This window comes from Callithrix jacchus, chromosome 14 (genome assembly GCF_049354715.1).
Source record: "Callithrix jacchus isolate 240 chromosome 14, calJac240_pri, whole genome shotgun sequence".
NCBI classification, from domain to species: domain Eukaryota; kingdom Metazoa; phylum Chordata; class Mammalia; order Primates; family Cebidae; genus Callithrix; species Callithrix jacchus.
The window spans coordinates 88,109,974-88,123,279 of NC_133515.1; the positions used below are offsets into that span (position 1 = coordinate 88,109,974).

Genomic DNA, 13,306 nt, shown 5'->3' on the forward strand with positions numbered 1-13,306 from the left:
AGAATGTTTATCAAGTGCTTGGTTAATGCATTCATATCTCTATGTTTCTACTTTGCAGCCTGCAATAAACTATTTGCTTCTAAGGATGTAGAATAGCCATACAACTTTGAAAAAGATTGGGGTTGGGAGACCTACACTGCCTGCTTTCAAAACTTACTGTAAAGTTATAATAATTAAGAGACTGTGGTATTGGTGTAAAAATAGATAAACAGATCAAAAGAGAAGAGTCTAAAAATAGGCTGGCACACATATGGTCAATTGATTTTTGACAAGGGATAATCTTTTCAACAAATGGCGCTGGAACAATTGGATGGCCATTTGCAAAAAAACTGAACGTAGATGCTTACCACATACCATATATAAAAATTAACTTAAAACAGATCATAGACCAAACTGTAGAAGCTAAAATTACAAACTTCTAAAACATAGGAGAAAATCTTAGAGACCTTGGATTCTGAAAAGATTTCTTGATTATAGCACAAAAAGCATGTACAAACTTCTAAAAGAAAACATAGGAGAAAATCTTAGAGACCTTGGATTCTGAAAAGATTTCTTGATTATAGCACACAAAGCATGAAGTAGAAAAAAACAGATAAACTGGACTTTAAAATTAAAAACTACTGCTCTTCAAAAAAGACTTAAGAAAATGAAAAAGTAAGTAACAGACTGGGAGAAAATTTTGTAAAACATGTATCTAACAAATGACTTGTAATTAGACTCACGCCTATAATCCCAGCACTTTGGGAGGTTGAGGCGGGTAGATCACCTGAGGTCAGTAGTTCAAGACCAGCCTGCCCAACATGGCGAAAGCCTGTCTCTACTAAAAAAATACAAAAAATTATCTGGGTGTGGTGGTGGATGCCTGTAATCCCAGCTTGGGAGGTTGAGGAAGGAGAATTGCTTGAACCCAGGAGGCGGAAGTTGCAGTGAGCCAAGATAGTGTCACTGCACTCCAGCCTGGGAAACAGAGAGAGACTCCATCTCAAACAAACAAAAAAGAAAACAACTCTTACAATCAGATTTTTAAAAGGCCAACAACTCAATTAAAACATGGGTAAAATGTGTGAGCAGACAATTCACCAAAAACCTATAGAAGGTATATAAGCACATGTAAAGATATTCAACACTAGTGACTAAGGAAATGCAGACTGAAGCCACACTGAGATACCACTACACACCAATTAAAATGGCTAAAATTGAAACAATTGGCCACAACAAGTGGTAGAAATTATACGGAGTGACTACTGATGGGACAAAAAATTGTTACAACCACTCTGGAAACCAGTTTGGCAATTTCTTAAAAAGCTAAATGTAGACCTACCATACGACAGACAAATTCCACTTCTAGGTAATCACCCAAGGGAAATAAAAGCCTATGTCCACACAAATACATGTATATGAATGTTCATGGTAGCTTTATCTGTAACAGCCAAAAACTTAATAATACTGAGGGAAAGAAATCAGACAAAAAAAAATGCATATTGCATTATTCCATTTACATAGAAATGGTAGAAAATGCAAATTAATCTATAGTGATAGAAAACAGTGGTAACCTGGGGTGAGGGAGGGGTTAAATTACAGGAACACAGAGAAACTTTCAGGAATGATGGATATGTTTATTATATTGTGATGATTTCATGATATATGTATATGTAAAATGTACCAAACTTTAAAATGTGCAGCCTGTCATACATTAATTATACCTCGATTAAGTTGCTTTTTTAAAAAAGGTGGCTTCCCAGGTTACCTAATCATGATCTTCTTCTTTCTAGACATACTCTTCCCAAGAGTAGAGTTCACTAACATTTACCAATTTATTTTTCTTTTTTTAGACGGGGTCTTGCTCTGTCACTGGAGTGTAGTGGCATGATCATAGCTCACTGCAGCCTCAAACTCCTGAGCTCAAGTGATCCTCCTGCTTCAGCTTCCCTAGTAGCTAGGACTACAGGCAGACACCATCATGCTCAGCTAATTTTTGTATTTTTTGTAGAGCTGGGGGTCTCACTATGTTGCCCAGGCTGGTCTTAAACTCCTGGCTTCAAGTGATCCTCTTGCCTTGGCCTCCCAAATCTTTGGGATTACAGGTGTGAGCCACCAAGCCCCACCTTGTTTAATTTTATTTTAAAATATTAATTGAGAATACTGTGGATAGTTTAAGTCTAAACAGGAAAATTATTTATGGAGTAGGGGTAGGATTTATTAATCTCTAATGGTACTTCCAGCTCTATAATTGTGTGTGTGAGAGTGAAGGTGAGTGTAAGATGGTATGTGTGATGTGTGTGCAGTATGAGTGAGAAACCATGGTCAGTGAGAAGGTTCTTAAAATAGTAGACCCACAGTTTTATATTCATTTAGTCACTAATTAAAGATCCTTACAGGGCTTCCGTTTTAGTCAGTAAGAAATAAAAAAGCATTAGAAGGAGAGAAAAATGTGGCTGGCTGCAGTGATAACCTCGGGGAACAATGAGACTGAAAGCACCCAGGGGAAAGGATACAGCACCCACGCACATTTCCACCTGTAAATGAACCACTCCAAGATACGTCCCTAATTTTCAACATAGGAATATGACAACTTCAAAGGTGACCTCCGTGAGGTTTGGGAGAACAGATATTTCCAACTGAGAAAAGGCCATATTCAAACATTTTTTGAAATATTAAAAAAGACATGATCTTAATTCAAGAAAAGAAAAAGAGGAAGAAAAAAGGAAGAAAATGTCATTCATGTGTAATATGTATCACCCAAGTTTACATAGAGTATACATTTTTCTTCTTCCTTTTTTTCCTTTTGTAAACCCCAGCAGACATGAGCATAAAGCAAAGCTTCTTGTACTAAACATGAAAGATTTCCAGGACACTTGGCTCAATCAAAGAGGGTGTATTTATTTTATTCTGAATCAAAGGTTTTAAAAATGCAATAATCTGCATTGATAAATTCTTTGAAAACACTGTTTTAGAAGTTGAGGAGGTGCTTGGTCACCATAGGAAGTTTTTTCCTAATACTAGAAATGCAAATTTATAAAAAACGATAGATCTCTTCACTCACATCAGCTCTAAGAAGGATCAACCTGGCCTACATTTTGGCCTGCCAATTAGTGTACACGTAGAATGAAAGTTGCCAGCAAGGTTTTGTTAAGCAAGTAGCTGGTCTAAAACAGGACATCTTTAAATAGCTCCTGATACCTGCAGAGTTTATTACTGGCTATTTCTGCCTTTAAGAGAAAGAGAAGAGAGAAAATTAATTAGAATTTATCACTATTACTATCAGGCTCCGTTCGAAATCTAAAACACACACAGAAATTCTGACTGTAGGAATGAAATCCAATTCTTTTAGCTTCTATTTGATGCTTAACTGTTCAATATGTATGCTCCTGAGGAAACTGTAGTACATGTGGATTTTTAAGGGGTCTGACTTTGATCAACATGATCTATTTATTTATTTAACAAACACTCACATAATGCTTAATAAGCACCAAGTTCTTTATAAATAATAACTTAGGACTTATAAAGAACCATTATAATCTCCACTTTCCAGATAAGAAAATGGAGGGACAGAGAGATTAATTTGCCCACATTACACAGCAAGTGAATGTGGAGCTGAAATTCAAACTCTAGCATTCACAGCCCCAGTCTGTGCTGATAACTCCCACTCCATGCTGACATCCATTTCTTTGATGTTGATGACACTGTTAGGACTATGTGAGTTCTACAGCAAGTTAAATCCTAGTCTCTGCTCTTCAAAGGGTCTTCAATCTTGCTGAGAAACAAATTTAACACAGTAAACAATTTGAAAGCCCCAGGATGACAAATTATTTCTGCTGGTGAGAAGAAAGTGACGTCCTGGAGCAAGGTTAGCTGGAGAAGGAATACAAGGAGAGGGTGTTCGCCTTGACGAGGGGCTCTGTGCAGGGGTGGAGAGGGACAGCAACAGGCAGCATGGGATGTCCATGGGGGCACCTTCCTGATGGATCGGTGCATGTGAGGAGCAGCTGGCCATGAGGGGTTGAAGGGAGGGCAAAGGGTCAATGGGAGGGCAAGGTCAGATCAGGGGTTGCCCAGGGGAAGATGCACACATCCAAACTTGATGTCTTAGACAACAGGGAGCCATTGCAGGGACAGGGCATGAGGCATAGAGAGAGCTGTGAGGTGAAGGGGGGCCAAAGTGATTTTTGATTTTAAAAATGTAAATGTGGGCCAGGTGCGATGGCTCACGCCTATAATCCCAGCACTTTGGGAGGCTGAGGCTGGTGGGTCACCCAAGGTCAGGAGTTTGAGATCAGCCTGACCAATATGGTGAAACCCCACCTCTACTAAATATATAAAAATTAGCTTGGTGTGGTAGTGGGTATCTGTATTCCCAGCTACTTGGGAGGCTGAGACAGGAGAATTGCTGTCTCAGAACCTAAACCCAGAAGGTGGAGGTTGCAGTGAGCTGAGATCGCACCACTGCACTCCAGCCTGGGCGACAGAGCAAGACTCTGTCTAATAAATAAATAAATAAATAAAATTGAAATGTAAATGTGGAGTCTTAAAAAGGTTTAGGTAGGCCAAGCATGATGGCTGACACCTGTAATCCTAGCACTTTGGGAGGCCGAGGCTGGAGGATTGCTTGAAGCCAAGAGTTCAAGACCAGCCTAGGCAATATAGCAAGATCCAATCTCTACAAAAAATGAAAATAGAAAACTCAGCTGGGCATGGTGGCATATGCCTGTAGTTCCAGTTACATGGGAGTACTGCTTGAACCCAGCTGGTTGATGCTGCAGTGAGCTATGATCACGCCACTAGAGTCCAGCCTGGGTGACAGAGCCAGACCTTATCTCTAAAATGAATAAGTAAATAATGATTTAAGTAGTTTAAGCAAAATTGGTGGCGTGGAGATGTACTAGGGCAAAACGTCTATAGGATAGCCATGTTTCTTGCATGTGACTCCCTGGGGTAGGCAGAATTCTAAGATGACCCACAGTGATCCACACCCCTGTATGACTGCCTCTCACTGAATGTGGGAGAAATCTTGTGAATAAAATTGGAAAAAGTACCCATGACTAGGTTATATTTTATGGCACAGCTGACTTTGCAAAAAAGGAGATTATCCTCAGTGGTTCTGGGCTAATCAAGTGAGCTCGTAAAAGGTATGGGTTTCTTTCTGGTGGAAGAGATTCTGGTCAGAGATTTTTAAACAGGAAAGAGACTTGAGGTGAGTCTATTTCTGGCTTTGAAGATGGAAGGGGAAAGTGGCAAGGTGTGCTGGCAGCCTCCAGGTGCTGAGACCTGCCCCAGGCTGAGAGCCAGCAAGGAAACAGGGACCTCAGTCCTTGAGCTTCAAGAAATAGAATTCTGCCACAACTACACGAGCTTGGCAGAGAACCCTGGACCCAAGATGAGAATGCAGACCAACTAACACCTGGATGGCGGCTTGCAAGGCTGTTAGCTGAGGACCTAGCTGTGCTGTGCCCAGACTTCTACCTGCAGAACTGGGAGTTAATAAATAGGTGTTTTAAGTTGCTGAGTTTGAAGCAATTAGTTACACAGCAGAAAACTAATATATCCCCTATAAGCAGACTAGATATCGATGGAGGGGGCAGAAGGGATGTCCTCCAGATGGCAGGAGAGGGGAAGTCACTTCATGTAGACTTCACAGGGCTTTTTACAGCCTATAGGTGAGTCACAGAAGAAAGTAGAGAGAGGAGCCGCCCAGCTATGCTAATCCCCCACAGCTAGGCGAGGTGGTGGTGGGGCAGCAGGAAGAACAGGCACAGAAAACAAGCTGGGAGGTGAGGGCCGATTCCCAGAGAAGGCTTGCCAGGGTGCCGACTGGCCAAGCCCAGGGACACAGGTAGCACGGGCACTCGGTGCACAGTAGAACAATTTCATCATGAAGCCAAAGCCAGTTCTCAAGAAACTGGAAGAAAAGAGCCTGGGGTGAAAGCAGATAGTCCCAGCATGGGGGCTAACATTTATTTTATGTGTATTCTGTGTCAGGCACTGTGAAGCATTTGTTATGCATCATCTGATCTAATCCTTACAACCACCATTTATACATAGTAAAAACTGTTCAGCTCTAAAGCAATGACATCAGTTATTCCTGCAGGGAGGAGTGGCATTTCATAAAGCTACTGTCTTGGGCAGGCAGAGAGTTCACTTAGCTGCCTGCCTGATGTGTGTCCATTCTGAGACACTCTCATCTGGTCCAAGGAAATTTGGGGCCATAGAGTAGCAAGAGAAATATCTGCATGCAGCCAACCAAGAGGTCACAGGCTGAAAGCAGTAAGTGTTCAGTTGTGTGGTCTCAGGAGGCCCAGAATGCGGTGGCGAAAGGCTTAGAAACCTGCCTTCTGGTCCAACTGGCCCTGGGACTTGGGCTACTCATGTATCCTCAAACTCCTGTTCTTGTTTTTGTTTTGAGACAGGGCCAACCTCTGTCACCAGGCTGGAGTGCAGTGGAGCAATCACAGCTCACTGCAGCCTTGACTTTCCTGGGCTCAGGTGATCCTCCCCACTCAGCCTCCTGAGTAGCTGGGACTAGAAGTCTACACCTTCGTGCCTGGCTAATTTTTGCAGAGATGGAGTTTTGCCATGTTTCCCAGGCTGTTCTCAAACTCCTGGGCTCAAGTGGTCCTCACTACTTGGCCTCCCAAAGTGCTGGGATTATAGGCGTAAGTCACAGCACCTGGCAGGTTCATGCATTCTCTCTGGGTCTCCTATCAGTGGGTAGATGGGACTAGATGATTTCTAAGGTGCCATCCAGCTTCTTACAGGGATGGAGAGATGTGTGAACCTGAGAACATCAATTAATAAGCAAGACCTATGAGTCTGGATCCCCACGAGCAGGAAGTGTCATTGCAGAACTAAAAGATGGGAACAAAATTCTGGCCAGCATTTAACAGAAACAGGATACTGGAGTTGAAGAAAAGGAAGAAAGGAAGTGAGCAGCATTTATAGGCTTCATTCCATAAGAGCACATTTTGAAGACAAAAGTAGCAAAAGCAACCTGCCAAGTGGACAAATGGGATCCTTGGTAAGGAAGCTGGCAGGGCTGGGGACCAGTGGGAATTCATTTATGTCCTAGTGGGGCATACCCTCAGAGCCCTACCAGCTGGGGTCCAGTCCTCTGCAGTGAAAGGGCAGGGAGGGGCAGAATCCTTCATGGGGGTGGAGGGTGGCAGGCCACCCTAACCTGCGCTACCAGCTGTTCCCTAGGCTGGTCCCATGCTGCACAAGCACTCTTGGTTAGGATTTGGCTTCCCTCACAGGCTGCCTGTAAGATTCCTCGATGCTAATTCTGAGTTGGTGGGAAGCTGTCTTTGGGACTGGATAGCCTCTGGCGCAGACAAGAGGGAGTCTCTGGACCCTCAGAGAAGAGGGCCAGCCCCAAGTGGACTTCTGTTTGATGGCATCTCTGCCACTGCCAACTTCTCTCTCACTGATTATTGCCATAGGTACAGACAAGAGGGCAGGACACCAGGCTAGGGAGCTTAACAAGCACAGAAGCTCTGGGCCCTGGGCTGGGGTGTGGGAGCCCAACCAGGGGATACTGCAATGTGAATAGAAAGAGACAAACAAATAAGAAAGACCAGCAAGGTCAAAACAAGACAGGCCTCGGTGGCTCATGAGGTCAGGAGTTCGAAACCAACCTGGCCAATATGGTGAAACCCTGTTTCTACTAAAAACACAAAAATTAGTCTGGCGTGGTGGTGCATGCCCATAATCCCAGCTACTCAGGAGGCTGAGGCAGGAGAAATGCTTGAATCTGTAAGGCAGAGGTTGCAGTGAGCCAAGATCATGCCACTGCACTGCAGCCTAGGTGACTCCATCTCAAACACACACACACACACACACACACACACACACACACACACACACACACACACACGAGACAGGCCCAAGCTTCCCCAAGGCTTGGGGAATTTGGATGTCAGCCCTGGCTCACAAGTCAGGGTCAGACGGGCAACAGGAGTACAGCCTGTGCCACTTAAAACCCCTCAAAGTTCCTCATAATCACCAGGGATGATGGGGAGGACACAGACTTAGAGGCATTGAGTTAACTGGTCTGGGCTGGAGACTGGACACTTGATCTTTCAAAAATTCCCCAAGTGGTTCTATTACAGGAAAGTGGTCCCTATCCAGACCCCAAGAGAGAGTTTTTGGATTTTGTGCAAGAAAGAATTCAGGGCAAGTTTAGAGTGCAAAGCAAAAGCAAGTTTATTAAGAAAGAAGAATAATATTTGGGAGGCTGAGGCAGGAGGATCACAAGGTCAGGAGTTCAAGATCAGTCTGGCCAACATAGTGAAACTCCATCTCTACTAAAAATACAAAAAAATTAGTCAGGTGTGGTGGTGTGTGCCTGTCATCCCAGCTACTCGGGAGGCTGAGGTGGGAGAATCCTGTGAACCCAGGAGGCAGAGGTTGCAGTGCCTTTGCACTCCAGCCTGGGTGACAGTGCAAGACTCCATCTCAGAAAAAAAAAAAGAGAAAGCAGAGGAATAAAAGAATGGCTATTCCATAGACAGAGCAGCCCCAGGGCCCATTTTTATGGTCATTTCTTGATGATATGCTAAACAAGAGGTGGATTATTCATGCCTCCTTTTTTCAGACCATCTAGGGTAACTTCCTGATGTTGCCATGGCATTTATTAACTGTCATGGCGCTTGTGGAAGTGTAGCAGTAAGGACAACCAGAGGTCTCTTCTTGTGGCTATCTTGGTATTGGTGGGACCTGGCCGGCTTCTTTACTGCAAGCTATTTTATCAGCATGGTCTTTATGACCTGTATCTTGTGCCGACCTCCTACCTCATCTTATGACTTAGAGTGCCTTCACTGTCTGGGCATGCAGCCTAGTAGGTCTTAGTCTCATTTTACCCAGCCCCTATTTAAGATGGAGCTGCTCTGGTTTATAGGCCTGACAGTTCTAATGTAATTTGCTTCCACAGGGTGAAAATCACTGGCCTAAACAGCGATTCTTAAAATATTTTTGGGGGAGAGGGAGGCAGAAAATACATAGGAAGCTTGTTCAGTTGCACATGTCTGCCCTCTCTATCAGTATCTTAGTGAGGGGCTGAAACCTGTTTTTATTTTTATTTTGCCACATACCTGGTTTGCTTGTGAATGCCCATAGCTTTAAAAACCTGATTCTGATGATTTCACCTGGCCCTAGAGAAACATTGGTAGGTGAAGCTCAAGAGTCTGTAAGAACATTCTTTACTCTGCAATGCTTAGATATGTATGAAAGAGACTAAGTGCAACATCTGCTTAAGCAGAATAATAATATGAGACCTCTCAGCCAGACTAAATTTCTGGTCCTTTGTGAACACAGTTGGTGTCACTGGCTCTCCCTCCTCACTCCCTCTCCCCCTGCCACCCCACGGAGGTAACCTCCTTTCCAGAATGGGGTCTGTATTGTTAGCAAGCAGGTGGTCCTGGAACCTTCTGGAAAGCCTGGTTCTGGGTCTGGGGAGGGTGGGGCCTACAGGTAGTAGGGTGTGGGGGTTGTGGTGCCTGGGGCAGGGAGGAGGGTCAAGTGACCAGGCTGTGAGCAGGGGAGCCAGGCAGAGCCTGCCACAGCCTCTTTCAGAGGCAGGGGCCAGCGAGGCGTGGGCTAAAGAAGTGCTGGAGAGAAATCCCTGGAGACCAAGTACAATGGAGGCCCAGATGTTCTCAGAAAGGCCAGGCTTTCAACTGTTTTGTTTTTCTAGTCCTGGCTGCTGCTGCTGCCAAATCAACAAGCAGGGGAGTGGAGGGGGGGTTGTGTGCAGGGTTCAGGGCACTGTGATCTGTCTGACAAGAACAAAAAGATGCAACTTGATCTCTCCTTCTTTCTTGGCTAATCGCTTGGGTGAGATTTTCCTTGGGATTACTGTTCTATTATAAACCCAGATGCTTAAAGTGAATCAACCTTTCTTAGAGCATACTAAGTGGGTCAGCAGCGCCCATCATGGTGCCCAGCCTCTGCACGGGTGCCACAGGCGGTGTGGATAATTAAATCCACCCATCCCCATCAGTGTTTCAGTAGGAGAACATTTTCTCTCCCCAGGAGATTTTCAGGAACAAGAGAAAGTGGGAAGTCACACCATTAGGCTGCAGGAGCCACAATGTAAAGGAGAAATACTGGTGTGGAGTGGAGGGGTCAGGGGCAGGAATTTCAGGACCTTGGCCAAGATCTACTAATGGAGTCCAGGTAGAATAAGGCCACCACAATAAAGGCTTAATGCAAGGGCTGGGGCACAGGGACAATTACAATCGTGCTTAGGGCATGGATATAACAAAGTGTCAGTTTAACACCAGCTGCCAAGGTGGCTTAGAGTTAGGTCTCTTAAATTCCCTACAACTAGGGCCTGACATGGACCGGGGCTCCTGAGGCAGCCTAAACCTGCAGAAATGGGAGATCTGGGGCCTTTCATCACACAGGAGCCTTTAGATGTTTTCTGGAGGCAGCTGCTCGTGTGGATGAGAAGCAGAAAAGATCAAGAGTTGCCCACCACCTTGCATTAAGACATGTGTACAGAGCTCTTCATCAGCTGTAAAGAGCTGATGGCTCTCAGGGGAAAAGCAGTCACTCTTATCTAATGAGGCCTCAGCAGATGACGATGTGAAAAATGAGACAAAGGAGGCCAGTCTGCCCTCCGTGAGGCTATTAGACAGCATAGTGACAGTATGGCACCTGACCCTGCCCTAAAGGACTCCCCAAAACAGGGACAGTAACTAGGAAGGTGCATTTTTAGTGCAAGGCCTGAGCATACCACAGAATGGACCCCAGCATGGACTGGCGATGTCAATGTTAAAAACTGTGGCCTCTCTTACGCTACTGCTGGGAGCATAAATTGTTACAACCAGCCTGGAAAACTATTTGGCATTACCTATTAAAGCTGAACATACGTGTACCCTATGGACCCTGCAATTCCATTCCTAGGAGTAGATGCCCAACAAAATGTATACAGGCATGTTTGCTGAAGACATGTACAAGAACATGTTCATAGTGACAATGTTTGTAACAGCCTCAAACAAGCAATGACCCAAATACCCACTGACAGATAGTTGCTATGTGGTATATTATGCAGTGGAATAGTATTAAGCAATGAAAGTGAATGAATTTGTCAATTTCTGAGCAAAAGAAGCCAATGCAAAGGTTCATACTGCTTCATTTCATCTACATAGACAGACAAAACCAAGCTGTAATAAATATACCAAAACCATTGACTTATACACTTTAAATACGTGAATTGTATGACATGTGAATTATATCTCAATGAAGCTGTTATTTTAAAAAGCCCATTAGAAGTCAGGATAGTGGTTATCCCTGGTGGGGACCTGTGACTGGAGGAGCTTCTGGGTGCTGGTAAAATTTGGTGTCTTGACTTGGGAGCTGGTTACAAGTGTATTCAACTGTGGCAATTCTGTGTACTTAAAATTTCTGCACTTCTCTGTATATACGCTATACTTCAGTGAAAATGACAATAACCACAGGCCTTGCCCCCTGGCCCGGTGCATGAGGATGGTGAGCTAGATATGTCACTTACTTCAGAAAGGTCCCGACTGTCACCAGGCAACCTGCAAGAGGACCCTGAGTTTATGAGGATAGGGCTCCCCATTTCATAATCAAAACATCATTTGCAGGGTCTGGGGGAATTCTCAGAAGCAGGGAGGGTCTGCCTACCACCTCTCTTCCCTGGGCTTGGCTAGGGTGAGCAGGTGTTGCCCTGATGCCAGAGGATTAGGCCAGGGAGCATCCTTGCCTCAACACAGCTGGGCAATGGCTACTGTGACTCCACATAGTCCAGCCTTCCCAGGGTCTGGTCTGCAGCCCCTAGATTGGGAAGGGGGCATGTCCTCAAGGACACCTTAAGGGCCATCTGCCTGAGGTGGGGATGGCCTTTCAAGCTGTGTTCCCAGGACTGGGCTCTGCCTGCACACTTACAAGACAGCTACTCTAGTTCCAGGTCAGTCCAGACTCTGGGACAGCAGAGGAAAATGGTCAGGTCTTGCCCTCAAGGAGCCCACAGTTTGATGTCCGGGAAGAGGCCAGCATGAGATAGAAAATCACAAGGAAGAGGGATGACAGCAATGACAGAGGTTTCTGGAGCACGTAGGAAGGGCAAAAAAGCCCATTCATGGCTCTTTTTGCAGAATGTAGTCTGCTCCTAGGTTTTCTTCTGAATTTTTGTATTCGGCATTTAGGAACTTACAGTAGCTCAGGTCCAGCTCAGTAAGTGTTAAATATTGTCCAGGGTAACTCACTCTGAAAAGAGAACCCACCACCAGCAATTTTCCAGTTGTTTTTTTAAAATAACAAACAAGCTACGGGAGGTAATAGAAGCTGTCTCATCATCTAGAAGAGGCATATTTGTCTTTTAGTCTTAGGGGATTTAATTCAGTTTATCATAATAAAGATGTCCATCAGACCAACCCACTCCCCGACACAATAACAACCACCAGCTTATTCTCTTCTTCCTCTAGCTTTGTATTACATCACATAAAAATATAAAAACAAAATTGGTTCTCAGTCTGGGTACTTGGGTAAATGATATGATTAGCAAAACAGGCCTATATGCCTTCTTTTCTGTAATTATGGAAATCTGTGACATGAAGCTGGAAAGCCCTATTCCAGTTGCTATAGTGGCCGCTGACACACCCTTCTTCTGCCAGCAATACCCTGGGAGCACCTGGTTCACACGAGTCTAGTCCGGAGCAGCCCCAGAAGCAGAATGAAAGAGCCAAAGAGGAAGCCACCTTTGGCAAACAGGAGCATTACCTTGGTCCCATGGTAGAAGTCGTCCACGCACGTGGCATTCATGAAGGTCTGGTGGAAGTGGGTGCTGGTGTCAATGCCACCTGGGATCACCAGTTTTCCTGTGGCATCAATCACCTTGGCCCCGCCAGGGATCATGAGCTCGCGGCCCACCTGCTGGATGATGCCATTCTCAATGTAGACGTCAGCCTCGTGGGTGCAGTCATCATTTACCACCTTGCCTCCCTTGATGAGGATCCTCACACTGGCTGAGTTGGCAAGCATGTTCCTAAAAGAAGGTGAGCACGGTCAAGGTCAAAGTCCTTTCTCACTGTTTCCAGGGCCCCATCCCTCCTATCAGAGCCCAAACTCCATGGTCAGGGTAAGTAAGCAGAGAAGAGGACGTTTCCCCTATAGCCAGCAGGAGTCACAAGCCTCCCACTGGCTTCCCAGAGGGACTTATTAGGAATCTGGACACAGTGGCAGTTAAGGGAGAAGCTGGGGCCTATAGAAACATCATTTTTTTTACTTTCCCAAAAGGCTGTGAGTCCCAAAGCATTTTTACATCTACTATCTCATTTTATCCTCAAAA

General features: G+C 44.8%; 1 protein-coding gene across 5 annotated transcripts in view; it reads right to left on the reverse strand.

Moving 5' to 3' along the window:
- Positions 1-13,306, reverse strand: part of DPYSL5 (dihydropyrimidinase like 5) — a 97,619-nt gene that overhangs the window by 38,069 nt on the left and 46,244 nt on the right. For all 5 annotated transcript variants that reach the window (XM_054244385.2, XM_017964484.4, XM_035273584.3 and 2 more), the window contains exon 2: positions 12,739-13,003. In XM_054244385.2, the coding sequence (XP_054100360.1) occupies positions 12,739-12,999 (261 nt within the window). In that variant the 5' untranslated portion in view covers positions 13,000-13,003. The remainder of the gene's footprint in view (positions 1-12,738; positions 13,004-13,306) is intronic.